This window comes from Stigmatopora nigra, chromosome 9 (genome assembly GCF_051989575.1).
Source record: "Stigmatopora nigra isolate UIUO_SnigA chromosome 9, RoL_Snig_1.1, whole genome shotgun sequence".
Taxonomy (NCBI): Eukaryota; Metazoa; Chordata; class Actinopteri; order Syngnathiformes; family Syngnathidae; genus Stigmatopora; species Stigmatopora nigra.
This window is the reverse complement of record NC_135516.1, coordinates 4,605,507-4,627,551: the sequence shown is the minus strand read 5'-3', so window position 1 is coordinate 4,627,551 and position 22,045 is coordinate 4,605,507. Positions and strand designations below refer to the sequence as shown.

Below are 22,045 nucleotides of genomic sequence, written 5' to 3'. Positions count from 1 at the left end.
AATGAAAAAAATCACTTTACAGACATTTTAAAGAAGTAGAGGATAATGTAGTATTTTTTGCGTTGTTTGGTAAATCAGTCTGTTGCAAAACGGCTGAGAAGGGAAGACGGCTACTTCTGTTACTCATCACATGTAACAAACATCTAGGATTATATACTGACTTTTAAGACAGAAATGCAGATAGTGCAACAAAAAATGAATTCCGACCGGTCAGTCTCAGAGTAGGAACCAAATAGTGGTAGGTGTCTCAAAAACATAGATCCACATAAAAACAGATATCCCACTGACTTACTAATTTAAAAGTCCAACAAAAGGACATCTTTAGAGTATTTGTATAATATTCAGTTATATTGGTGTAAGAAAATCACTATAGTGTAACAGTTTCTCAAATGTCATGTTAAAGAATACGTTCAACTAGCGATCAAGGCTTTTTAAAAACGAAGGCGCGTGAATCCATGTATTATTTGTCAGCTGTGTACTAGGTCAGCTGACTCAAGGATGCAAGTTACAAAACATTGCAATCGGCAGTCCACGAGCTCGACTGACAGGTATACGAAGTCGAAATTACTCGAAAAACTTTACTTAATGCTGTATGTAGTCACCAGTATACCTATGTGAATGGATCCTGCTCCTCCGACTACCTCTGTGGCAACGTTGCAAAGTGACTGCGAAACCGGGTAAGGTTAAAAGTAACCTAAATGTCCCATGTTGTACTATATAGTGTGAATACGTCAGACGCTGTCTTTGGGAGCAATATTTCAATTTCTGAATTTATCAGGGTCAGTGTTTCACAACCTTTTTGAACTACTACAATGTTTGTCTTGCCTGGCTGCAATGACTGTTGGACACATTGAGGGTCTCTGTGAAATAGTTTGGAGATCACTGGCCATTATCAGGTACTGATCAGAAGTGTTAATCTTTTTATTTTGTTTTTTTTTTCAGGCCGAATTCTAGCTGGAGCTGGTTGCCTTCCTGGCGTCCAACATCCATGTCCCTTTTGAAGGCTACAGAGAGCAAGATTCTGACCTGTATGATGATGTTTCTGTCATTTGTATGATCATACTTATTTTTCTTTTCTTTCCTACATGATAGAAAAAATGTTTTACAATGTTAAGTATTAGTTCTATGGGCAATGACACTTTCACCGATTATAACAAAATGGTTCATGACAGATATGTTTTACATTTTTTGGTGAGCAAAAAACTACTTAACTTTAAGTACCCTAACCCGCCTCCTAATTTCTCCGTCATGTGACAAAATAGTAATGCAATATAATATTGCTCCGCATTGCAAATAAACCAACACATGTAAACATGTGCACACACATACACACACATACACACACATACACACACATACACACACATACACACAAACACACACACACACACATACACACACATACACACACATACATACACACACATACACACATACACGTACACACAAAAACACACAAAGCGAGATACATACAGATTTTACTGATTAAATGATGAATTCCAAAGGTTTCATTTTGGCACACTTTTTTTGTTAATCACGCATCTGAGCTGCCCTTCCCCTCAAATAATTTTTTTCTTCCTTTGTCCGGTTATAGGTATTCAAAATAATCTCTGGGCGAGGTTTGTGACACTTCCAAACCAGGATCGAATATGGACGCTAAACCTTACAAACAAACTCCAATCAAAATCTGTAGAGAAAGGTAATCAACTCCATATATGCATACGTATACCTATACCCATGCCCATGCCCATGCCCACGCCCATACCCGCGCCCATACCCACGCCCATACCCACGCCCATACCCACGCCCATACCCACGCCCATACCCACGCCTATACCCACGCCCATACCCACGCCCATACCCACGCCCATACCCACGCCCATAGCACGCCCATAGCACGCCCATACCCACGGCCATACCCACGCCCATACCCACGGCCATACCCACGCCCATACCCACGCCCATACCCACGCCCATACCCACGCCCATACCCACGCCCAGACCCGCGCCCAGACCCGCGCCCAGACCCGCGCCCAGTGCCGCGCCCAGACCCGCGCCCGTACCCACGCCCACACCCGCGCCTATACCCGCGCCCCTACCCACGCCCATACCCACTCTTCATTGTGAAAATATTATCCATATTTAATGTAGTACTTATACTACTACTCATATAACTCATTAACCTTTTTTTACTTTTCTTACCAAAATTGCGACATTGTTTGTGACACCATACATTTTAAGAGAATGCTAAATATTTGTTTTGAAATTAACTTGTAGTTGTTGTCTTAGATCAAAAAATGCCATTGGTGATGGTCCATGGTTTTGGAGGAGGAGTAGGCCTTTGGATTAGAAATTTGGATGCCCTGAGCCGATCACGACCAGTTTATGCCTTCGACCTCCTTGGCTTCGGTAGGAGCTCCCGACCTTCTTTCCCTTCTGATGCAGCCAAAGCAGAGGAGCAGTTTGTCAGCTCCATAGAGCAGTGGAGGCAGTCTGTAGGTTTGGAGAACATGATTCTGTTGGGCCATAGCTTGGGTGGTTACCTTGCTACATCTTATGCCATCCAATACCCTTCAAGGTAATATAACAAATTCTAAAATTGATAACACATCCTAGTTACAGGGGTGGGCAAACCAATCCAGCACAGACACTTTGACCAATGAGATTTCTGCAGAAAACAAGAAGCACTTGACTGCAAACCACTGATTGCACTTGTAGGACACCACATTGGTGAAAATGTTTCCTTTTTATGGGTTGGAATGAAAACCTGCACTCACTCTGGCCTTTTGTGGAATATTTTGTCCTGCAATATGTTACAATTAATATAATAATAATCAGACAAAGGCTTTGTCATCATCATTGACTCGACAAAAGCCTAATTGTCATCATATCCAGGAGCTGCGTGTGATGAAATTGGTAAAATTTAGAAAAAATATTTTAATGTATTATTAAAAAAGAATTTTGAAATTAGCATGGTATTCATCCAATTTTCTGTTATCGCATCCACATATTTCATGTTTTGTATTCAACCATGGCAACGATTCTGTGTGCCCCCCCTTTTTAGTATATAATCTTGCTACATGGTACATTTTCTTAGATTTTTTTTATGCAGTTAAAAAAAATACAATATAAATAACTAGTGCAACAGTATTAAGTATTTTGCTGTCTTTTAGAGTTTCCCATCTTATCCTGGTTGATCCTTGGGGTTTCCCCGAGAGACCACAGATCCAGAGTCAGGAGGTACCGGGTCAATCCACAGAGTTGGTTAAGAGGCCATCTCCACCTCGCTGGGTGAAAGCAATTGTTTCCGTAGTATCCCTCTTCAACCCTCTGGCCGTCATTAGAGCTGCAGGCCCATGGGGTGAGACGTAATATTCTACAATGTGAACAAGCGTTGTTTGCAGCATGAGACACACTTTTTGAGTAAACAGTGTGTTGTTTATTCAGGTCCTGGATTAGTGAATCGATTTCGTCCTGATTTCAAAAGAAAATTTGAAGATTTGTTTGATGATGACACAATGACGCAGTACATCTACCACTGTAACGCACAGCCTCCAAGGTATTTCGACAGACTCAATTTATCGGCATACAATTACATTGCAGTGCAATTCTGAGCTATCAGTTTGGTGTAAATAAGCCTGTCAAAACTGACTAAAGAAAAACACTGAGAAGAATCATGGTCTTTTTGGACAGACCTCACTACTCCCCATGGTAATAGAACTCTAGCCTTCCAAAATGGCATTTCCCATTTGCTCCAGTCACATAACAAAAGAAAGATCATTTGCAGCGATATCTTTCTGGAGCCAAAAATGACTAGCCTAAGCTTCAGACAAAAAGAAGTATGAATCAATCATTTTCATACAATGGTAGTAGAAAAAAACAATTATTCTCTGTTCCCAGTGGCGAAATAGGTTTCCGGGCCATGGCTGAGTCTTTAGGTTGGGCCAAAAAACCTATGCTGCAGCGGGTCCATCTCCTACCCAGCTCTATGCCACTAACCATGCTATATGGAGCCCAGTCGTGGGTTGATAGTTCCTCTGGGGACAAAGTGACCCAGGTTAGGGGCCCTGCTTGTACCAAAGTGCTGGTGAGTATCCAGTTAGGTGACAGTTGTCATAGAATTCAATTTTGGTGTTATTTAACTGTACGGTCATACCTCTACTTACGAATGCCTCTTGGTATGACATTTTCAAGTTACGAAAGCTCGTTATATGCAAATTAGTGCCTCGAGATGCGAAAAAGATCCAAGTTACGAAATCCCCTAAAAAGTAAACGCATTTCCTTATCCATTTTTTTATTTTGAAAATATTGTCGCAGATGCATTGAACCTCGCTACACTCTATTGAGCTTTCATTGGCTGTCTCAAAACAATTATTTTAACGGGACTTCCTATTTAGACTTGGGATGACTATAATGTGGTTGTTGTTACTTCGAGTAAGTATTTAGTCATATTTCTTGCTGATATTATATATACTATGTGATTTTTCCCCCTCATTCTACAGATAATAAACAATGCTTCACACCATGTGTATGCCGATCAACCGGAGAAGTTCAACAGTGTGGTAGAAAATATATGCAACTTAGTTAACTGAATGTTTTGTATGAATAATACTTCAGGTTTCTGCATGTACAATATATAATCAGCTTCTTCTGTAAAAATCGTGTGTTTTCCTGATCTTATTGGAGTAATTTATTCAGTTATATACTATCACTACTTTGATTTTTTGTTTGTTTTCATTGTTGTTTTAGAACTTTTTAAACCTAATTAAGACACTGAATTCAACTCCTGTAGCAGCAAACTATATTGTTGCTGTTTCTTGAGTTAGACAGAAGATTAGATTTCACAGATGATTACTGTAATATTGAAATACTATAATTTTGCCATGTAAAAAAATGCTTAATGTATAAAATGTTGTTTTTGTTTGAAAATTGCTGAAGATCACGTTTTGCTTGTGACAAATTTTTGTACCAATAAACAAAACATTTGAATTATTTTGGATGTGAGAATATTTGAAAGTAATGTTAAAATAGATATATAAATTCTGAAAGTATCTTCCATAATATCATTTCATCTTTAAGCAATACAGCACTAAGCTTTGTAAAGATTACTGGCAGATTTGCATCCAAATCATCTGTTCTTGTGCCCCAAATATTGTATTACATGCAAGGCTTGAAGAATGTCTTATTAGGGATTGATTGATTGACACCAAAACACATTTTCAGTATGCACAACTAAAGTAAACTTCAGTCGCTAAAGAAATTTTGTAATATTAACCTCTACCACTAGATTGCAGTGGCATTCTTCAGGTACCGTATTTTGCCATTTAATACACCCGGGTATATTAAATGACTGGCTTTTTTGAGCTTCTCGTTTGTTCGACTGTGTTTTGATGGCTGGTGACTTGTGGTAAATGGATATTTTCTTGGACAACTTCTCATAGTATGGGCCATTTTGGATGGGAGATCAGCTTGAGGAAACAAAATCACTTGTAAACATCTGTTTCACATAATGGTGAGAATTCTGTATTTCAGAAAGTGAGTATACACCCTAACCTATTTCTGCATATTATTATTACATATTTTCATAGGATAACACTAAAGAAATAACATTTTGACACAAAGTTAACAACCATATTTTTATGAATTATTTGTCATTTGTATGTAAGAATTAAACACAAGTAAGCTTGTTAGTTTTTTTGCCCATTCTTACTTGCCTTATACAGTCAGATCCATAAATTTGGGGAAATTAAACACAACTTTCATCTTTTGTCTTTAAACACCAAGGCAATGGAGTAGAAATTAAACATACAGGATGTCTTTTAACTATACAATTTTAGCTTTAGTTTGAGTATGTTTAACCCAATCATGGTCATGCTTTAGGAATTACAGCTCATTTGAATGAGTCTTGGGTTTTTTAGTGACCAAAAATAATTGAATACACTAGTATAATTATAAATCAACTTCTAATAACTTTGCTACCAAATCTTTGTATTCAATGACAACTTGAAACCCCTGCTCAGCTGTTCCTTGGCACAGGCCTGTATGGGTGGCATTGAAGCTGAATTGCTGGGTATATTGATAATAGGGCTCCTTATAAAAGCAGCAAGGTAACTACATAATTGTTTCTTGCAATTTACTTTTATTCAATCAAATGCTTTAAAAGTCATTGGATATTACACAGTTGCAGCTGAGAAAAATTAAGGGCTTAAACCAAAATCTGGTGATCTTGGGATAGCAAGTGTATTAAATTCTGTAATTTTTGGACCTGTCTCAATGTCTTGTCTGATGACAAAGAATTCAGTTCAACATTGCAGTGTTCAGATATTTTTATCATCAGCAAATACAACAAAAACACAATCAGAATAAATAGTAAAGTCATACTGGAACGGTTTCCTTCACAAATAAAGTGTTTACCCTTCTTATTTCTGCCGGATGAGCCCACTCAACATGGCACAGTGTTATACAGTAGTATGTTTACTTCATTGTTAGTGTGCAAAAAAAACATAGAATATACTTAAATTGTAATGAAAGCAGCAAAATATAGACCAATATCGGATGGAATTGATCCTAAAAAAAGACAGTGTTGCCAATATTGTACTGATGTAGACTACACAATTCAAATGGACAACACGGTCCTTTTTAATGAAATAAATAACATAATTAGTCACAGGCTTTCCTATATTTATGATTGATGTCATGTAGTAGTTGCTGTCAATGATGAGCAATTACCTTGTGTCTGAAATTTCCATACGGCATCCAAGCCACTGTTTAGTTTGCTTTGTTAGAACAGACGTTTCACATACTTATCTAAATTAGACACAAAGTATTAAAATGCTTACTAAGTTACTAACTTCAGGTGACATCATAATAAATATTCAAAGTGAACTGAAATGCATGCGACATATTTTCAGTAAAAATAAATGTGCTGTATTTAATTGCAAAAATATAATATACTGATAAAAAATTATCTTATCCAAGATTTTAAAAATGTTGGTGCAGTACAAAAAAATCCAATTTACAATGTGCTTTAACAGAATAATTGACATATGTGTTAGGTTTCAGTGAGGAATATAACAAGAGGTTAACTGCAGCTAACTGCCTTTTACTGTTCAAGAACAATGATGTCTGCCACTCCATGCACTTGTGTTAGCTCTTTACAATCAAGAGATGCCACCAGTTTCCTGGGCCCAGGTTCGGTTGGGATGAAGTGTTCTGTTAGAGTAACGGTGGCGTGACCACTGACGTCACTGAAAAACAGACAAGTTAAAAATCAATTAAAAGAAGAATTATTAGATGTCATTGAAAATAGATAGGCGGTCTTACCCGACAAACACTTCGTGACCTTTCTGCAGACCCAGTCCTTCCACTCTGAAGACAACACTCTTCAGCATTTTTGGCAGTGGGTTGGTAAATGTGATCCTGGCTGCCATTTCTTCACCAACAACAGCTTTTCCCAGAGCCTATCAAGAATAAAGAAAAATTTGCATACAAGGATTTTGGAAATACTTCTACTAAATCTATCAAGAAGAAATAGCGAAAAGCCAGACCGTGATGTTAAGATCAGGTGTTAGCAGCCGGAAAGTGGTCTGGTTAGCCAAGACTTGCTTGGTCTCGTTGACTCTTCCAGACAATGTCAGCATCAGTGCTGCCTGATCCACCAGCTGGTCTTGGTATTGTTGATAAGGCAAAATCCACTCAATGATTTTTTCTGTGTATAGACATTGAATACATTTCAAATGCTCAGATTAATTTTACAGTGTATGGAACCTTCATCATTCTTGAATAGATTAATATCCTTATTGGAAAGTGAACAATAGTTTCACCAGTTTTCTAGGAGGCAGAATTTCTACAGCGCCTAATAACCAACCTTCATTGGGCAAAAGTTCTACTGGTAACTGTTCCTTCTTGATTGTGCCCTTCACAACCCCAGTGTAGTACATGACAGCCACTTGGCTGTGAAGTGTAGTTCTGCGGGGTTGAGAGCTCAAGTTCTTCACCATAATGCTCAGCTGGGCATCGGCTCCCATTCGGGGACCCTCCCCTTCCATTTTCACCTCTACACTGACATCCTCTGCCATTGGCTTAGAGTAAACATCCGGCTTGCTACCATAACGACTGGCAGTCTCTACGGCAATACGCTCCTCCTCTGAACCTGGAAAAAAAGGAACAAGAATGAGTCAGAGGATAACATATTCTAATGCAGGAGTGGCCAACTCCAGTCCTTCAGACTTCCTATCCTGTTTGTTTTCCATATCTCCCTACTCTGCCACACCTGGATCAAACAATCAACTCATCTGCAAGCTGTCCCAGAAGCTTGATACCGATCCCGATTATTTGATTCCGGTGTGCTGGTGGAGGGAGATATGGAAAATAGACCGGATCGAGGCTCTCGAGGACCGGAGTTGGCCACCCCTGCTCTAATGCATCTAAAACTTAAGTGTTTGATGTAGGCAATGAACACAATTGCATGGACACACAACAAGAGTAAAACAGACTAGTACCTTCTTGATGTTTGTATAGATGAGTGATGTCAGCTCGCTCATCGGATCCAACTGCTTTTGTGCTTAAACAGTGGCCAACAGCCTTCTTCTCACTATGGACTTGGCTGAATGAACCATCGAGACTCCTTTGCCAGTAAATCTTGTCGCTGTTGACCTAGTAAAGAAGCAAAATTCCGACCATCAAACTATCAAATCACTGTTGACTAAACCTTTATATGAAGTATAATGACATAATTTAAAATAGCCCACCTCAGCGAAGACAAAAGGTGTGTCATGTTTGAGGTAGACTTGGCCAGAGCGGATTGCAGTGACCGATGCGGGACCGCAGCGGAAGGTACCTTGGCTTGTCTCCTGGGGGGTTGAGTCAACAGCTTGCCAGCCCCCATGTCCATCGGGCAAGTCTGGCCTGGCCATCCAGCAATCATTCCATACATGGAAATTCCTACACATGTAGAAATTAAATTTCTTAAATTTAATTCTAGACATGCTCAATAACACTTTACCGTGGCATGGTTATGGACTTAATTTCAGTATGGGAGGTATTGTACGTACTGCACTGATCAAGAGGCTGCAGCTAGACGTCAGAGCTTCCTGACTGTCTCTGCAATTGTTTTTCTTAATACGTAATGTAATGACTTCTATAAAATATAGTCTAGTCATTCGCCGAGCACGAGGAGAAAGTCAACAATTCAAGCTTACGCTCATACCTAGGGGTAATTTAGAATGTTCATCCATCTTACCCAGCATGTTTTTGGGATGTGGGAGGAAAGCGGAGTACCTGGAAAAAACCCACCCAAGCTCAGGGGCGAACGCGCAAATTCCACTGAGTGAGGACTGACCTGGGATCGAACTGTGAGGCCAAAGTGCTAACCACTCAGCTGCCAGGCTGCCCTATACTTTATATATTGAGGGGTTTTTTTTGTATCACTTCTTTCTTTTCTTACTTTCTCTGTATAATCCAAAGCCATTTTCTGTCCAACTGATTTCTCTGAATAAACAACACAATTATAAACAACCACAATAGGATTATACTAAACTCACATAATGTGGCACATTAATGCGCAACAGCCTATGAAGACACTCAGATTTCCAATCTAAGCAGCTGTACAGGACACATTTTAATAATCATGCTTAATGAAGTTCATTGGTTCAATCATAGGCATTGACCCTCATATGTGGACTATGCATGTTCTTTATATGCCTGCATGGGTTTTCTCTAGTTACTCCCATTTCCTCTCACATTCCAACAACATACATGCAAAGCATTGACTAAACACTCTGAATCCTCCGGAGGTGCGATTGCATTGTGAATATATGTTTGGCTATATTTGCCCTGCAAATGGGTAAGCCAGAAGGACCGCAGTGGTTGACTTGCATTTAGTTCAGGCTTTACCCTGCCTCTTGCCCTTGGTCAGCTGGGATAATCACTTGCAACGTTTGTTGTTATAAGTGGTACAGGGTATGAATGAATAAATATTCAATTACACCTAATGAACAGAAATGGTTTAACAATTAAATAAAAGACAAACTAGTGTGAGTGATTAGATATATTGAATCTGTAATGGAATGGACATAATTTTGTTGAGAGACGAGAATATTTATGAGTTCTAAGTCCATACTTTGTTAAGTCCCGTTGAGTATAAAGTGCAGATAAATGAAGGTGCATGACAACTGCCTGCCTCGAGTTCAAGGGCACTGTCGTTTAGGGCAATCTAAATATACAGGAAAATTGATGACTATGGACGTTGCAGCGAAACAGTTTTCTTTGCAGCATGTCCCACATCACGTCACATGACATTTTACATTGCTTACCAGATTGAATCACTGTTGAGGTAGTCAATTGGCTCCATATCTTCATCAAAATATACATCATTTGTGAGGGACACGTCAGTGTCATGTGCGGACTGAAAGTTGGTCACGCTGCGGGCAGGTATCCCAAGACAACGGAGTACTGCAAATATTGAGAAAAAAAGGGTGATGTAGTTGTTTAATTATATTTAAAGAGGGCTTATTTCAATTTTGTGTCAATATTTTTGAGAATAAAGTAGGGCAGGCTTTAATTTGTTGGTTGAATGAAAGTGACACATGTTTCTGTACGAGGGACCAAATTAGAAGGTATGATAGGAATGTCAATGTGAAGTATTCGTGGTGTAAATGAGTTATTGCAGTCAATGCTAAGGTCATCAGGCTATTATGAACTTCCTCATGCACACTCATTTTTTTTTTTTAGCCCTATTAAATAAAACACGCCTGGCAGAGAACTGATTGTGGACAGAAGTCCTAAAATTCAGTGACGTTGGATACCCTAAAATGGCACTTTGACTTCACTACATTTGAAATAACAGGAATTCATACAATACTGTATGTAGTAAAATTGGAGAATAAATGTCCTAAAAGTTGCATAATTTCGTGATTGCTCACTCAGGGCGCAGCCATCTAACCTAGGGATGACGAACTAGACTGCAATGGACACACTTCCTGGTTGTACTGCTCACGTGACTTCCTTTTTTAATTTTTCTACGTCCAGGCAACACCTTTTCGGAATGTGCAATCCATCAGACGATCCTTTCGATTCATACAGAATCTCAGAAATACCAAGTGCAATGATTTATTTTAATAAGGTCATGACTCTTTCGGAAGCATCCAAGCATTGTATATTTGCAACAAGCATAAAAATGCCTACAGATAAATCAGACCATTTGATAACGAACTTGAAAGACCTGGCTTTGCTGAGGAAAATACAATCATTACACAAAAAGTATGTGTTCCCGCTTATCTTTTGCAAACACACTCACCTGAAGTTGTAACTCCGGAGAAGACCCAGCATTGCCCATATGACACAGGGGTTCCATTGGATGAGTGGTATTTCCTTAAAATCTCCACGCTGCTGCTCCACGCAGCAGGAGACACCCCGTCAGAGTAATTCCCAGACCAGTTTCCAATCAGAACACCATAATCATCCTGGGCATTTATCTAAAAAATATGTAGCAATGCATGTATGATCATATTAATATGTTATATTACCCTGAACAGTATATAATATATGATTCAGATATTTCTTAGGCCAGCATAGAAGGCCTTGAAGGCCCTGACGGCCCGCCACTGACCCTCAAAGTTCTGACGGGCAAAATGTATGTATAAGACAAATTACAAAACACAATTAATGGTAATTGTGAAAGTTTGCCTGTTAATACTGTATATAGTATTTCTTCTAAAACAATATGTTAATGAGTAAAATTTACTTACCATGGCTGATATGACCCTAACAACATTAATGGGATCTCCTCGACCAGATGGGGGCATGTCGCTCTTTTCCAGAACGAAAAGGCATGCTTCCAAAATTCCTTCTTGAAACTGCAGAGGAGGCAGTATTGTCTCATTTTAATATTTGAAAAAATAATATCAAAATGGTAAAAATCAATGACGTCGATTTAAACAGTGTATTTAAAATTTACTTGAAAGAGTGAACACCTATTTCCTACCGTCTTTTACAGACAAAATGAAGTATTCCTGTCTAATCGATTGGGATGGATTGGAAATGGATATATTGTACAACTTTAGTTTTATACTTTACAGTAGAATTCTCAACATCTGTAATGAATAATCAATGAAACTGATAATTGATTAAAATCAAATACAATTTAAAATTGGTCAGACAATAGCCATATATGGTATAAAATTAATTGGGTTAATTGAGTTTTATCATAGGACTTAGTTGTATGGATTATGGAAGAATAATCATAATCATTAATGACTGATTTCAAAATTATCCATTCATATATAAAATCCAATCAATTATTAAAGTGGCCAGAAAATATTTTCGGATCAAACTGAATAGGAATAAGTTCTGGAACGATACACCAATCCTATGAATATCATATTCAAATTGTTGACTGCCTTTAGCCTATAGTATCACATTAGTGCTTGTTTCTGTAAAACACCGTTTTAAATGATCAAAAATCTTCGTCAGACAACCAGTTGAAGAGGAAAAAACAAACCCTGTATTTCGAGCACTAGATATTTGCAAATTTTAACCCAAATGAATCTCCTTTTCCTAAAACCTTACATTTTAAAAAACATATTTGTATCATGCAAGATACTCTAGCAAGCCAAGATTAATGTCTGCCATTCCAAGTGAGCAAGTTTAGCCTTGCTAGGAGGCCACCCATTAGATAGCGGACATTTAGAGGGCTGTAATAGAATGAAATTGTCATATGATGGATGTTGAAGGTTCACCATCCATTCTGACGCCCCATGGAATGGCTCATCCGCCAAGGTGTTGTTAATAATCCAAAGGGACAATCACAGCTTGGTCTTGTTGAAATGTCGTTCCTAAATCTTCAAAGTTATGTGGTCTGTCCATAGAGAATATTGTCAGGAGGGAAGACAAAGTTCTTGCACAGGAGCCATCTTTATTTTGTGAAAATTTGGGGCTTGCTGTTCATTTCTGTATGCCAGTCGTGTGATGACTGCTGCTGTACCTTCAGTAATCCTACATTGGCTCCTGGGGTAGCGAAAAGGGAGTGGCTACCCGAAGTTTACTTGTGGCGCCCCGTCTAGTTTGATGGATTGAGTTTTTTTAATTTTCTTATTATTTTTTTTACTTGTTACCATTTAAGTGGATTTCTCTGTGGTTATTTTCACGAATATATATTTTGATTTTATTATTTCCCTTTTAACTGTTTAACCTTTTTACACTAAACGTAGCATCTGGTAATCTGGTCATGTGTCGAAAGGTAGAACTGTGAGTGTGGTTGTAACATATACAGGTTGTTTTATTATATATTTGAAACTCCAGTTATAGAGGACCGTGATTCACGATTTTGGCATGAAGTACTAGTACATACCTGACCAAAGTTCCATGTGCGAGCACCAATTTGCTTCTCAGTTCCATAATAAATTCTTCCAGTGTCGTTCAAAACATACTCATTTCTCTCACTTTCATCATCCAGGAATACAGTGTCCTCTAAAAGAGTTCACAATACAGAATAGTATTAGTGCTACAGTAAAAAAAAAAAATCATAATAATCAGACATAGGCTTTGTCATCATCATTGACTCGACAAAAGCCCAATTGTCATCATACCCATCTGCCTATGAAGAATTTGGTAAATGTTTAATTTACTCTAAATTGTCCACTGGTATGAGTGTGAGCGGGAATGGTTGTCTGTCTCCTTGTGCCCTGTGATTGCCTGGCCACCAATCCAGGTTGTCCCCCATCGATGCCCAAAATCAGCTGGGATAGGCTCCAGCACCCCCCACAATCCTTGTGAGGATAAGCAACACAGAAAATGAATGAATTAATGAATGAGAAAGTTTGTCCTTCAAGATCGGTCATGGTTTCTGCATTCCTCCCCCTTTCTCTGAAAAAAGCCCAGAATGAATTATCTATTCACTTTGACTGTGACTTAATCACTAAAGAATGTGCTTTCTTTACACCGAATATATAAGAATTTCAACAGGGCCAAGAAATAGTTCCTAAAGCAGAGTTGATTCTTGGTCTTGTGCTCCTGCGCATGTGCCATTTTATTCCAGACATTTGTATTTCTTAATGTTGCTATAATGAGCAGGAAACATAAAAACACAAAGATTGAAACGAAAGAGCCATAAAATTAAGTTTTTATGCCAAAAAAAAGTGGAAGGAAGAGGCTTCCAGTCATGAGGGACAGCAAAGAGAAAGAGGGGAAGTTATGTGTTTGGGGAGGAGTGTTAAGTGAACGGTGGGGGAGGATGGAGTAAAACAAGAACCTTAAAATCTTGCAGGAGCTCTGTATTTTGCAACCATAAATCTTTTTTTTCAATTCTAATTGAATATTTCGAAAGTTTAAAAAGTTGGAACGGACACAAAAAGGAGGATAGGGATGAAGCAAGTTCTCTTAAGTGAAAACGTGTGTTGTGTTCAGTTGGGCCAACTCTGGAGTGGAAGAAAATTTTTCAATTCACAGAGGAAGTAAAATTTACTGGAAAGGTTATGACCTACTGTCTAACCCAGTGTTTCCCAACCACTGTGCCGCGGCACACTGGTGTGCCGTGAGCAATGGTCAGGTGTGCCGTGGGAAATTGCAAGAAGTCATACAATGTGATATTCAGAGAGAAAAGTTAATATGAATATAAGGAGATTAAAATTTAACTATTACAATGTTCAAATCAAAATATGAACGTTAAATTGTAGATTATACTATTATTTGATTCAAGTTGTGAAACAGAAATTTTGTTGCTTATTTTTCTCTAAGTCGAAATGGAAGTTGTCTGGTTTCTAGCGCATTAACTTTTGCCGACGTAAAGTCTGTGTGAACACAATTTTTTTTGCGGAATAATAACTTCACTTCACTTCAATAACTTTACTTGGTTATTTGCATCAATCAAATCGGAAGTTGTTCAGGGTCCACAGGCCAAATTTCCGTGACATTAGGTCATTGTGAAAAATTAGATTTTGGAATAATTTTGGATGCGATTTCTGCTAATAAAACTTCGATGAGAATAACTATTACAAATATAGGCGACAAAGATTTTCAGATGGTGGTGTGCCTTGAGATTTTTTTCAATGCAAAATGTGTGCCTCGGCTCAAAAAAGGTTGGGATACACTGGTCTAACCGTGTACACTTGTATGTTGATGTTCTATGCGTTACTATCGTAAGACAGAGCAAGTGAAAACATTTTTTCTTCATTGCAACATGACTTTCAATTACATTTTTAAACCATTTTACCTTTACTCCAGGGATTGAAGAGGATAATTATGTTCTTGCTGGACGTATAAGTATTCATAGCTTCGTCTTTCAGGGATGAAGTTGTGACTGTCAAACCATAAAGACCAACCACAGCACTGGCCAAAGTATTGATAGACAACTTAACCTTGTTGTCATTTTGCTCTTCAATTTTAGCCCCCCACTGTTTATTGTCCAAAGTATCCACAAGTGGGATTATGACATGGGTCCCTTTGGATACAAGTGGTAGTGGACCTGTAATAAAAAAAATGTACACATCAAGCAAAGTGAATCACAGGGTTCAAAAAGTTACAGTAAAACAGCTCTTTTCAGTATAGTATTACAAGTTGAGTTTTCCTGGAGGTCATCCAGTTTGGACCTGTAATTCATCTGAAGTCTTAGTGATAAAGTGAATTTCCCAGAATGCATGGCATTCCATGAAATCTATCTATTTAATCATATTTGATCGGCGGACAGATAAGAGGAATATAAATTATCTTTTAAGCACTTTCTAAATTACCTTTTATGCACTTTCTAAAAAAACATCTCTTTTTATTGGAATTTAAAATTAAATGACAGGATTATAACACACCCTTTGCATGGTAACTCTTAAACTTGAAGCAACAAAAGAGGAAAATAGAGGAGACCGTATTTCATTGATTTTTTTTTAAAATAAAACTGCAATGGAGAGATTGGGTAATGGTGTCTTCTAAGGAATCTTATCTATAACGATGGACTCTTGATAAGCTATTCTTAGCTAAACAAAGGGAGTATCACACAATAAAATACTGTAGTTTGAACAAATGTTAGCTAAGGAAAGTGCTATTTATTGAATACCATTCATAACATGGGTGGTTAAATTCTTTTTGCATGATCTACTAAATCTTATTTTGTGATAGACATCTTATAATCTACCATGTCTCAGAAAATAATATATAAGACAAAATTCCCACTATAAGCTGCACCCACCAAATTTTCCAAGAAAATATTCTGTAATCATATATAAGCAGCACTGAACTATAAGATGCATGTATATCCATTTTACTTATGTGCTATTTACACCAAAAGAGAAGCAGCTAATTATCTTAAATATATATCCCAAAATAAACCAAACTTGACTATTAGACGCAGACTTTAAAGTGAGCATAAAACTAGTGGTTTATATTGAAACAAAATATGCAAAGTGTGCAGTCATTTATACTCAAATTGTGGGTCAAAGCAGTTCAAGAAAAATAAGTATTTACTTTACATTGAAGGAACACAAAGGCCTAAAGGGATTTGAGCAAGTTAACTCTGTTCCTACACTGTCCAGCACTCTTTGCAAGGAATTTGTTTGGACTGCTTACGTTATGTCATTTAAGACTCAGAATCGTTAACCCACTTTTGACAAATAAAGGATTGTTAAGATACAGTATACAAAGCTTCTCTTTACTCGGAAGAAGTCCTTCCTCAGCAGATGCGGCTTGGAAAGTTGTTTGGATTTGACATTTTTAAATTCAAACAGCTGTTATGGGTGTGGATTTTCTAATTGTTTGGTTGTGATGCAATACACCTCATTCCAGAAAGTGTAGAAGATCATTGTTATATGCAGCCTGCAAGTTCTCAGAGGAGGTAAATGGTATCCAAATGTCTGGAAGCTGTTAGAAAGCTGGGAGGAATCCAAACCCTGTGATGTCACCAGAGCTTTTTTATTTTAAACAGCATTGGCATGTTGTGTTGCCTATGCTTTGGCAGACTACATTTTTCACATTATGGTTGTCATCCTATCGCAGGGCGCATGTAGTCAAACTATCAATCACACTCACAATCACACCTATTGGGAATTTAGTGTTCAATCACGAACATTTTAATTATGATAATTCCGCCAATTATCTTTTGAGGCTCCCTCCAAATAATAATAATGATAATGGGTTAAAGTTAGGTCAGTACCTTATACTGTCTTTAGTAAAACATGTAAATAATTGATAAATATAATTGATAATTGTTTAATATGTACTAATCTAAGGCCCTGATATAAACTGACTGAGTTTTACTTTCATCCCACTAGAAGCAGAATACAAATGGAAAGGGAAGATAATCTCTTGAACTTTGATTTCACGAATGTTCTTCCGGTTAAATGGAAAATTTCTTGATAACATTGTCCCAAATCCTGAAAAATAATAGTGGAGCACACAAACATGAGCGATTGGGATGGGTGGCGGTCTTCAAATCCCCATTTCAGAACATCTGCCTTTAGATATTAGATATGTAATTGTACTTATGCCTACCAAGTCAGACAGCAAATCTTTTTCTTCACAGAGGTAGAAAATGAGAAGCGCAAATAAGCTTGCTGATTTTATAATGATTTGGGAGGACACGCAGGGTAACCACATGTTTTTGAAGCACATGCTTTTGTTTTTCCAGAAAATGACTAAAACAGGGTGTTCTAAAATCCCCGCCTTTTCTTTTTCACTGCTGACCTTTTCTTTTTCGCTGCTGACTTACAGCCCTTTAGATTTGAACCTTGCATAAAAATAGGGTTTGTCTGTAGAAGGATATCCTAGTTGATAACAATGTCCTGTATGGAAGGAGTAACCCCATGGGTTCGGACATGTAAAGGAGGTACATTCTGAACCTTTTAAAAATGGAAGTCGTATAAAATTGTTACTTTAAGCTGGATATTGACTACATGTTAAAGTAACGACTGTTGTTGAAGTGGTGTGACGGCTTATTTTTGAATATCATTGACCATGGCAGATAAGCTTAATTTCAGTTTACATTCTGTTGCGGTCCTCACAATTTTACCGCTAGCTGGAGTCAGTCATTTAAAAAGTGCATCTCCATTTGCTCTTAGAGTGAAAACAGCGCATTCATTTTCTGAACCACGTTATACTCTTTTTGGGTTGCGGGGGTGCTGGAGCCTATCCCAGCTGACTTCGGGCCAGAGGCGGGGGACACCTTGAATCGGTGGCCAGCCGATCACAGGTCACGAGGGGACGAACAACCATTCTCACAGTCACACCCATAACTAGGGGTAATATAGAGAGTCCAATCAGCCAACCATGCATGTTTTTGGAATGTGGGAGGAAACCGGAGTACCCCGAGAAAACCGTACGAGAAACTCCTCTGAATAAAATGTTCAGTGCTCGTAGGTATCTGTTATACACGAAAGAGATGCGGCAAAAAAAAGACAGTGCGCTACAATGATAAACAGCCTCTCATGTCACGGCCACCTGGTTTTCTCGCATATCGATTTTTTTCTCGTATCTAGGGCGAATTATTTGATCAAAATTTTCATCGCGTCTTGAGCATCTCGTAGGTAGAGCTGCTCGTAGGTGGAGGTACCACTGTACATTTTAAACAACGTTTTTTTTTTTTTTTTTACCTGATCCAGCCTTCTCTTAAACAAATGAAAATGAAAGGTTTTCAAGCAGGCCTGTCCATCATATTTTTGAAAGGGACTTTGGGAGGGAAAAGTTTGTACACCCCTGGGTTGTACTATTGAATCCTACCTGTTCTCAGATCCAGATGCAGTTTGTCAGTTTCAGCATTGAAGGGCCTGTTGAGCTCTATCTCTATTTGGAAACTCTGTCCTCTACGGATGACTAGCTCTTCTGTGTGGAACAAGTTGGTGTGGTGATCCTGTCTGTTCTTCCCCATTTTGTCGCTCAGCAGATCCAGGGAGGACACAGACAACCTCATGACTGTGGACAAAGGATGGAAATAACCTCAACGTTCCCCATACGTTAATTGACAGCAAGAAATTACGAACATTACCTTCCATTTCCTTTGATTCTCCGTTTTCTTTTTTTCCATTTTCATGCTTTGGCCCATCAAGTTCCGGGATTGGGGTGGGAGGGTTTACTATTTCCACTTTATCAGTGATGTCATAGGTGGAGTTGTTCTGGCATTTACAGCAGCATGGGCACATTTTCCTAAACCAGCAGCGGCAAGAACTGTCTTGTGTTTTTTCCCCTTCCTTGTGAATGGACAACTCCACCCTGGTCGGTGGGGCTGTACCAGGAAAGCGCCCGACATCTGAAGTGCGTCCGACTGTCAGCCTTTCACCTGGCATTCTACGCATATGTACATCAATTTTTTTTTATTCACAATAAGGAACAATCAGAATAAAAAGGCGTAATAAATAAGACTTATCTTCTGTTCTTTCGATCATGAACCAACATTTTAGTCCCAATTAAAATGCTCCCCACCCCAACTATTACAATACACAGTTTCAAACTCTAAGTCAACCATAGACCACTGTTGCACGGTTACAGCCCAAATTCTTCCTCAAATCTAATCTTTATTCCCCATTGGCTTCTAAAGGACTTTAAAGACTTGTAATATTTGTTTAATATATTGCAAAATATTTCCAAGAAAGGAGGAAAATGCCACTTCTCCTTTTGTTTACCTCTTTAGGTGAACTGTGAGAAAGTTCCTAATGTGTTGCAGTCAATGTACTATTAATTATTAGCATGAAAATCAAACAGGTGCAACACCCTTCTTTTAAACAAAGAAAATGCTTGTCAAGTTATATGTTTCAGGTCAAAGTTGAGAGAACAGCTCAGCATAGGGTAAGGTGTGGAGTTTGCATCTTCTCCCTGGGTACTCTGGTTTCAGGGTATAAAAGGGGAAAAAATCAAACTCTCAAATCAAACACACATGCAAAAATAACTAGAAGAAAACAAATGTGTGAAGTTGCACAGAAGATAGCGATATTCCAATTTTGCATTATGATACTGATGATTATAAGAGTTCAGATGTCCAGTGTAATGCTGGCATGTCCCCTAGTGACATTGTCCTTAAGACGTTTTTAGGAGAAACACATGGAGTTGGAGTCATTCCAAATAGGATAACCACACCCAAAAAACAAACTTGGTGGTCCAGTAAGCATAAAGATTGTATTCCTCTCCAGTTTTTAAAATTGAGATGTTCAAGAGTTGGTTGTAGAAATCAAGTCAAATAGGCACATTTTAAACTTACTTTGTTATTGTTTGCCATGTTGTAGAGAGATGTGTTTTCATGTTGCAAAACCTTTCAATAATTGTCCATTAATTACTAATAATGTATTGATTTTTGTCTTAATATATTTCTGTTAGATTTGAGTTCTGTTTGAGTCATTTTGGGCTTTTGATTCTTCATTGGCTTTTTCCCTCATTGTGACTTGTGATCACTCATTGTTTTTACTTGTTGTCACTTCTCTTGTGTCCTCGAGGAATCCATGCCTTTCATTCGTTAATTTTCTGAACCTCTTATCGTCCCTATGGCCGCGGGTGTGCTTGAGCCTATCCAACTAACGATAGACACCAGGCGGGCATACCCTGAATTGGCGGCCAGCCAATTTCAGGGCACAAGGCGACATACAACCATTCACGCTCATACTCATACCTCGGGGCAATTTAGAGTGTTCATACAGCCTACCCTGCATGTTTTTGGGACATGAGAGGAAACCAGGTTACCCAGAAAAAAACCCACATAAGTCCTGTGTAAACTCCAAACTCCACACAGTGAGGAACCCCCTGGGATTAAACCTTCAACCCTAAAACTGACCACCTATCTGATGCCATTCTATGTGAAAAGTCGACAGATAACATTTTATTTACCAAACAAAAGTACCACCAAAGAAAAATTACAGTGTTTTTAAATGTATTTTGTCATATATTCTTTTCTCTAACCATCACTAGACTTTCACTTGTTCCTTTATTTTTCTTTCCGCGCCCACTCCATCTTCTCTGATCAGCGAGTTTGTGTTGGCATGGCACCACAATTGGAATGCATACTGGACCCAGCGATAAGCACTTAAAAGTCACGCTCTGTTTTGTTGTCCCTAAACGGCAACAGCCAAAGACAGACCTTGCACTTGTTTGTGTATTTTTCCCATGTACAAACTAACAGACGCAACAAATTGGATAAACTGTCATATGAAACCAACCGGATTAAGTACTGCATCCTAAACCGGTGAAGACAGATGTCATGTGTAGACTATTAGCCACCATGCAAGAGGTCAGTTGGTTAAAAAAACAAAAAATCAACTTTCACTATAATCATGTGACAACATTTTTTTTGTGTGGGATGCGAAAGCCACATCTTTATGTGCTAATTGTTGTGGAAATCATATGAAACTAATGTAGCTTGTGATCAGATAAGGTTCAGTTTAACAGTTGAATCTATTTTAAAGCTAATAACAGGCTATTTTCCTATTTGCATGAACATTTCTAATTTCTCTCTTTTTTTTCTAAGGCAATCTTGCTGAAAACTATCAGAGGTTAAAGGTTTTCCCTCTCTTTTGTGGGAAAGGAAACTTTTATTTACTCTTCTCATCTAATCATGAATAAGGGAAGGAAAAGGAAGTCTTACTTTTTTTCTGTGTGAAGGTCAGTGAGGAAAAGCCTTCTGGTCTTTTTAAGAAGTTTGAGGAACTTTTTCCCTTCTCTACTACTTGTACAGATTACTAAATGAGAGTACGGGAATGTAATGCATGCGGTTTTAAAGTCTCACACACCCACTCTAACACACTCCTCCCCACATTACGTGGTTGAAGTTTCTCCTACCCTCACCAAGAAGTTCTTTTTCAGTACTCAGCACTATCTGGGCGCGCTGGGTAAGAATGTACTTGTAGTCATGTGGGGGTGTGGGATAACTAATCTGGGGGAGACGTGATAGAAAAATACTGTATGTAACAACCCCTGCCATGCAAATACACACATTTTTTTTGGCATAAGACCCTAGTGAGGATCAACCGGTTCAGAAAATGAGATGATATAAGATACTATACATATTTGAAATAAAACAACTTTCGTAGTTGGCAAAAAAACGAGAAAATCTGTGTCATGCAACAGTATTCTTGACATGATTCCCTTT

General features: G+C 38.3%; 2 protein-coding genes across 2 annotated transcripts; one reads left to right on the top strand and one right to left on the bottom strand.

Moving 5' to 3' along the window:
* Positions 1–269: 269 nt before the first annotated feature.
* abhd4 (abhydrolase domain containing 4, N-acyl phospholipase B) lies at positions 270–4,992 on the top strand. The gene is made up of 8 exons (XM_077725140.1): positions 270–677; positions 943–1,028; positions 1,595–1,699; positions 2,290–2,578; positions 3,174–3,361; positions 3,448–3,559; positions 3,901–4,087; positions 4,503–4,992. Exons 1-8 carry the CDS (start codon positions 619–621, stop codon positions 4,590–4,592), a joined length of 1,116 nt encoding a protein of 371 aa, XP_077581266.1. The 5' UTR covers positions 270–618; the 3' UTR covers positions 4,593–4,992.
* A 1,186-nt stretch (positions 4,993–6,178) lies between these two features.
* Positions 6,179–21,620, bottom strand: tgm1l1 (transglutaminase 1 like 1). Its single transcript, XM_077724223.1, has 14 exons — positions 21,542–21,620; positions 18,962–19,260; positions 18,697–18,888; positions 15,209–15,460; positions 13,349–13,467; positions 11,748–11,855; positions 11,297–11,474; positions 10,314–10,452; positions 8,751–8,943; positions 8,502–8,655; positions 7,868–8,152; positions 7,548–7,708; positions 7,324–7,460; positions 6,179–7,247 (listed from the first exon to the last, which is right to left on the bottom strand). Exons 2-14 carry the CDS (start codon positions 19,257–19,259, stop codon positions 7,103–7,105), a joined length of 2,361 nt encoding a protein of 786 aa, XP_077580349.1. The 5' UTR covers position 19,260; positions 21,542–21,620; the 3' UTR covers positions 6,179–7,102.
* Positions 21,621–22,045: the final 425 nt, after the last annotated feature.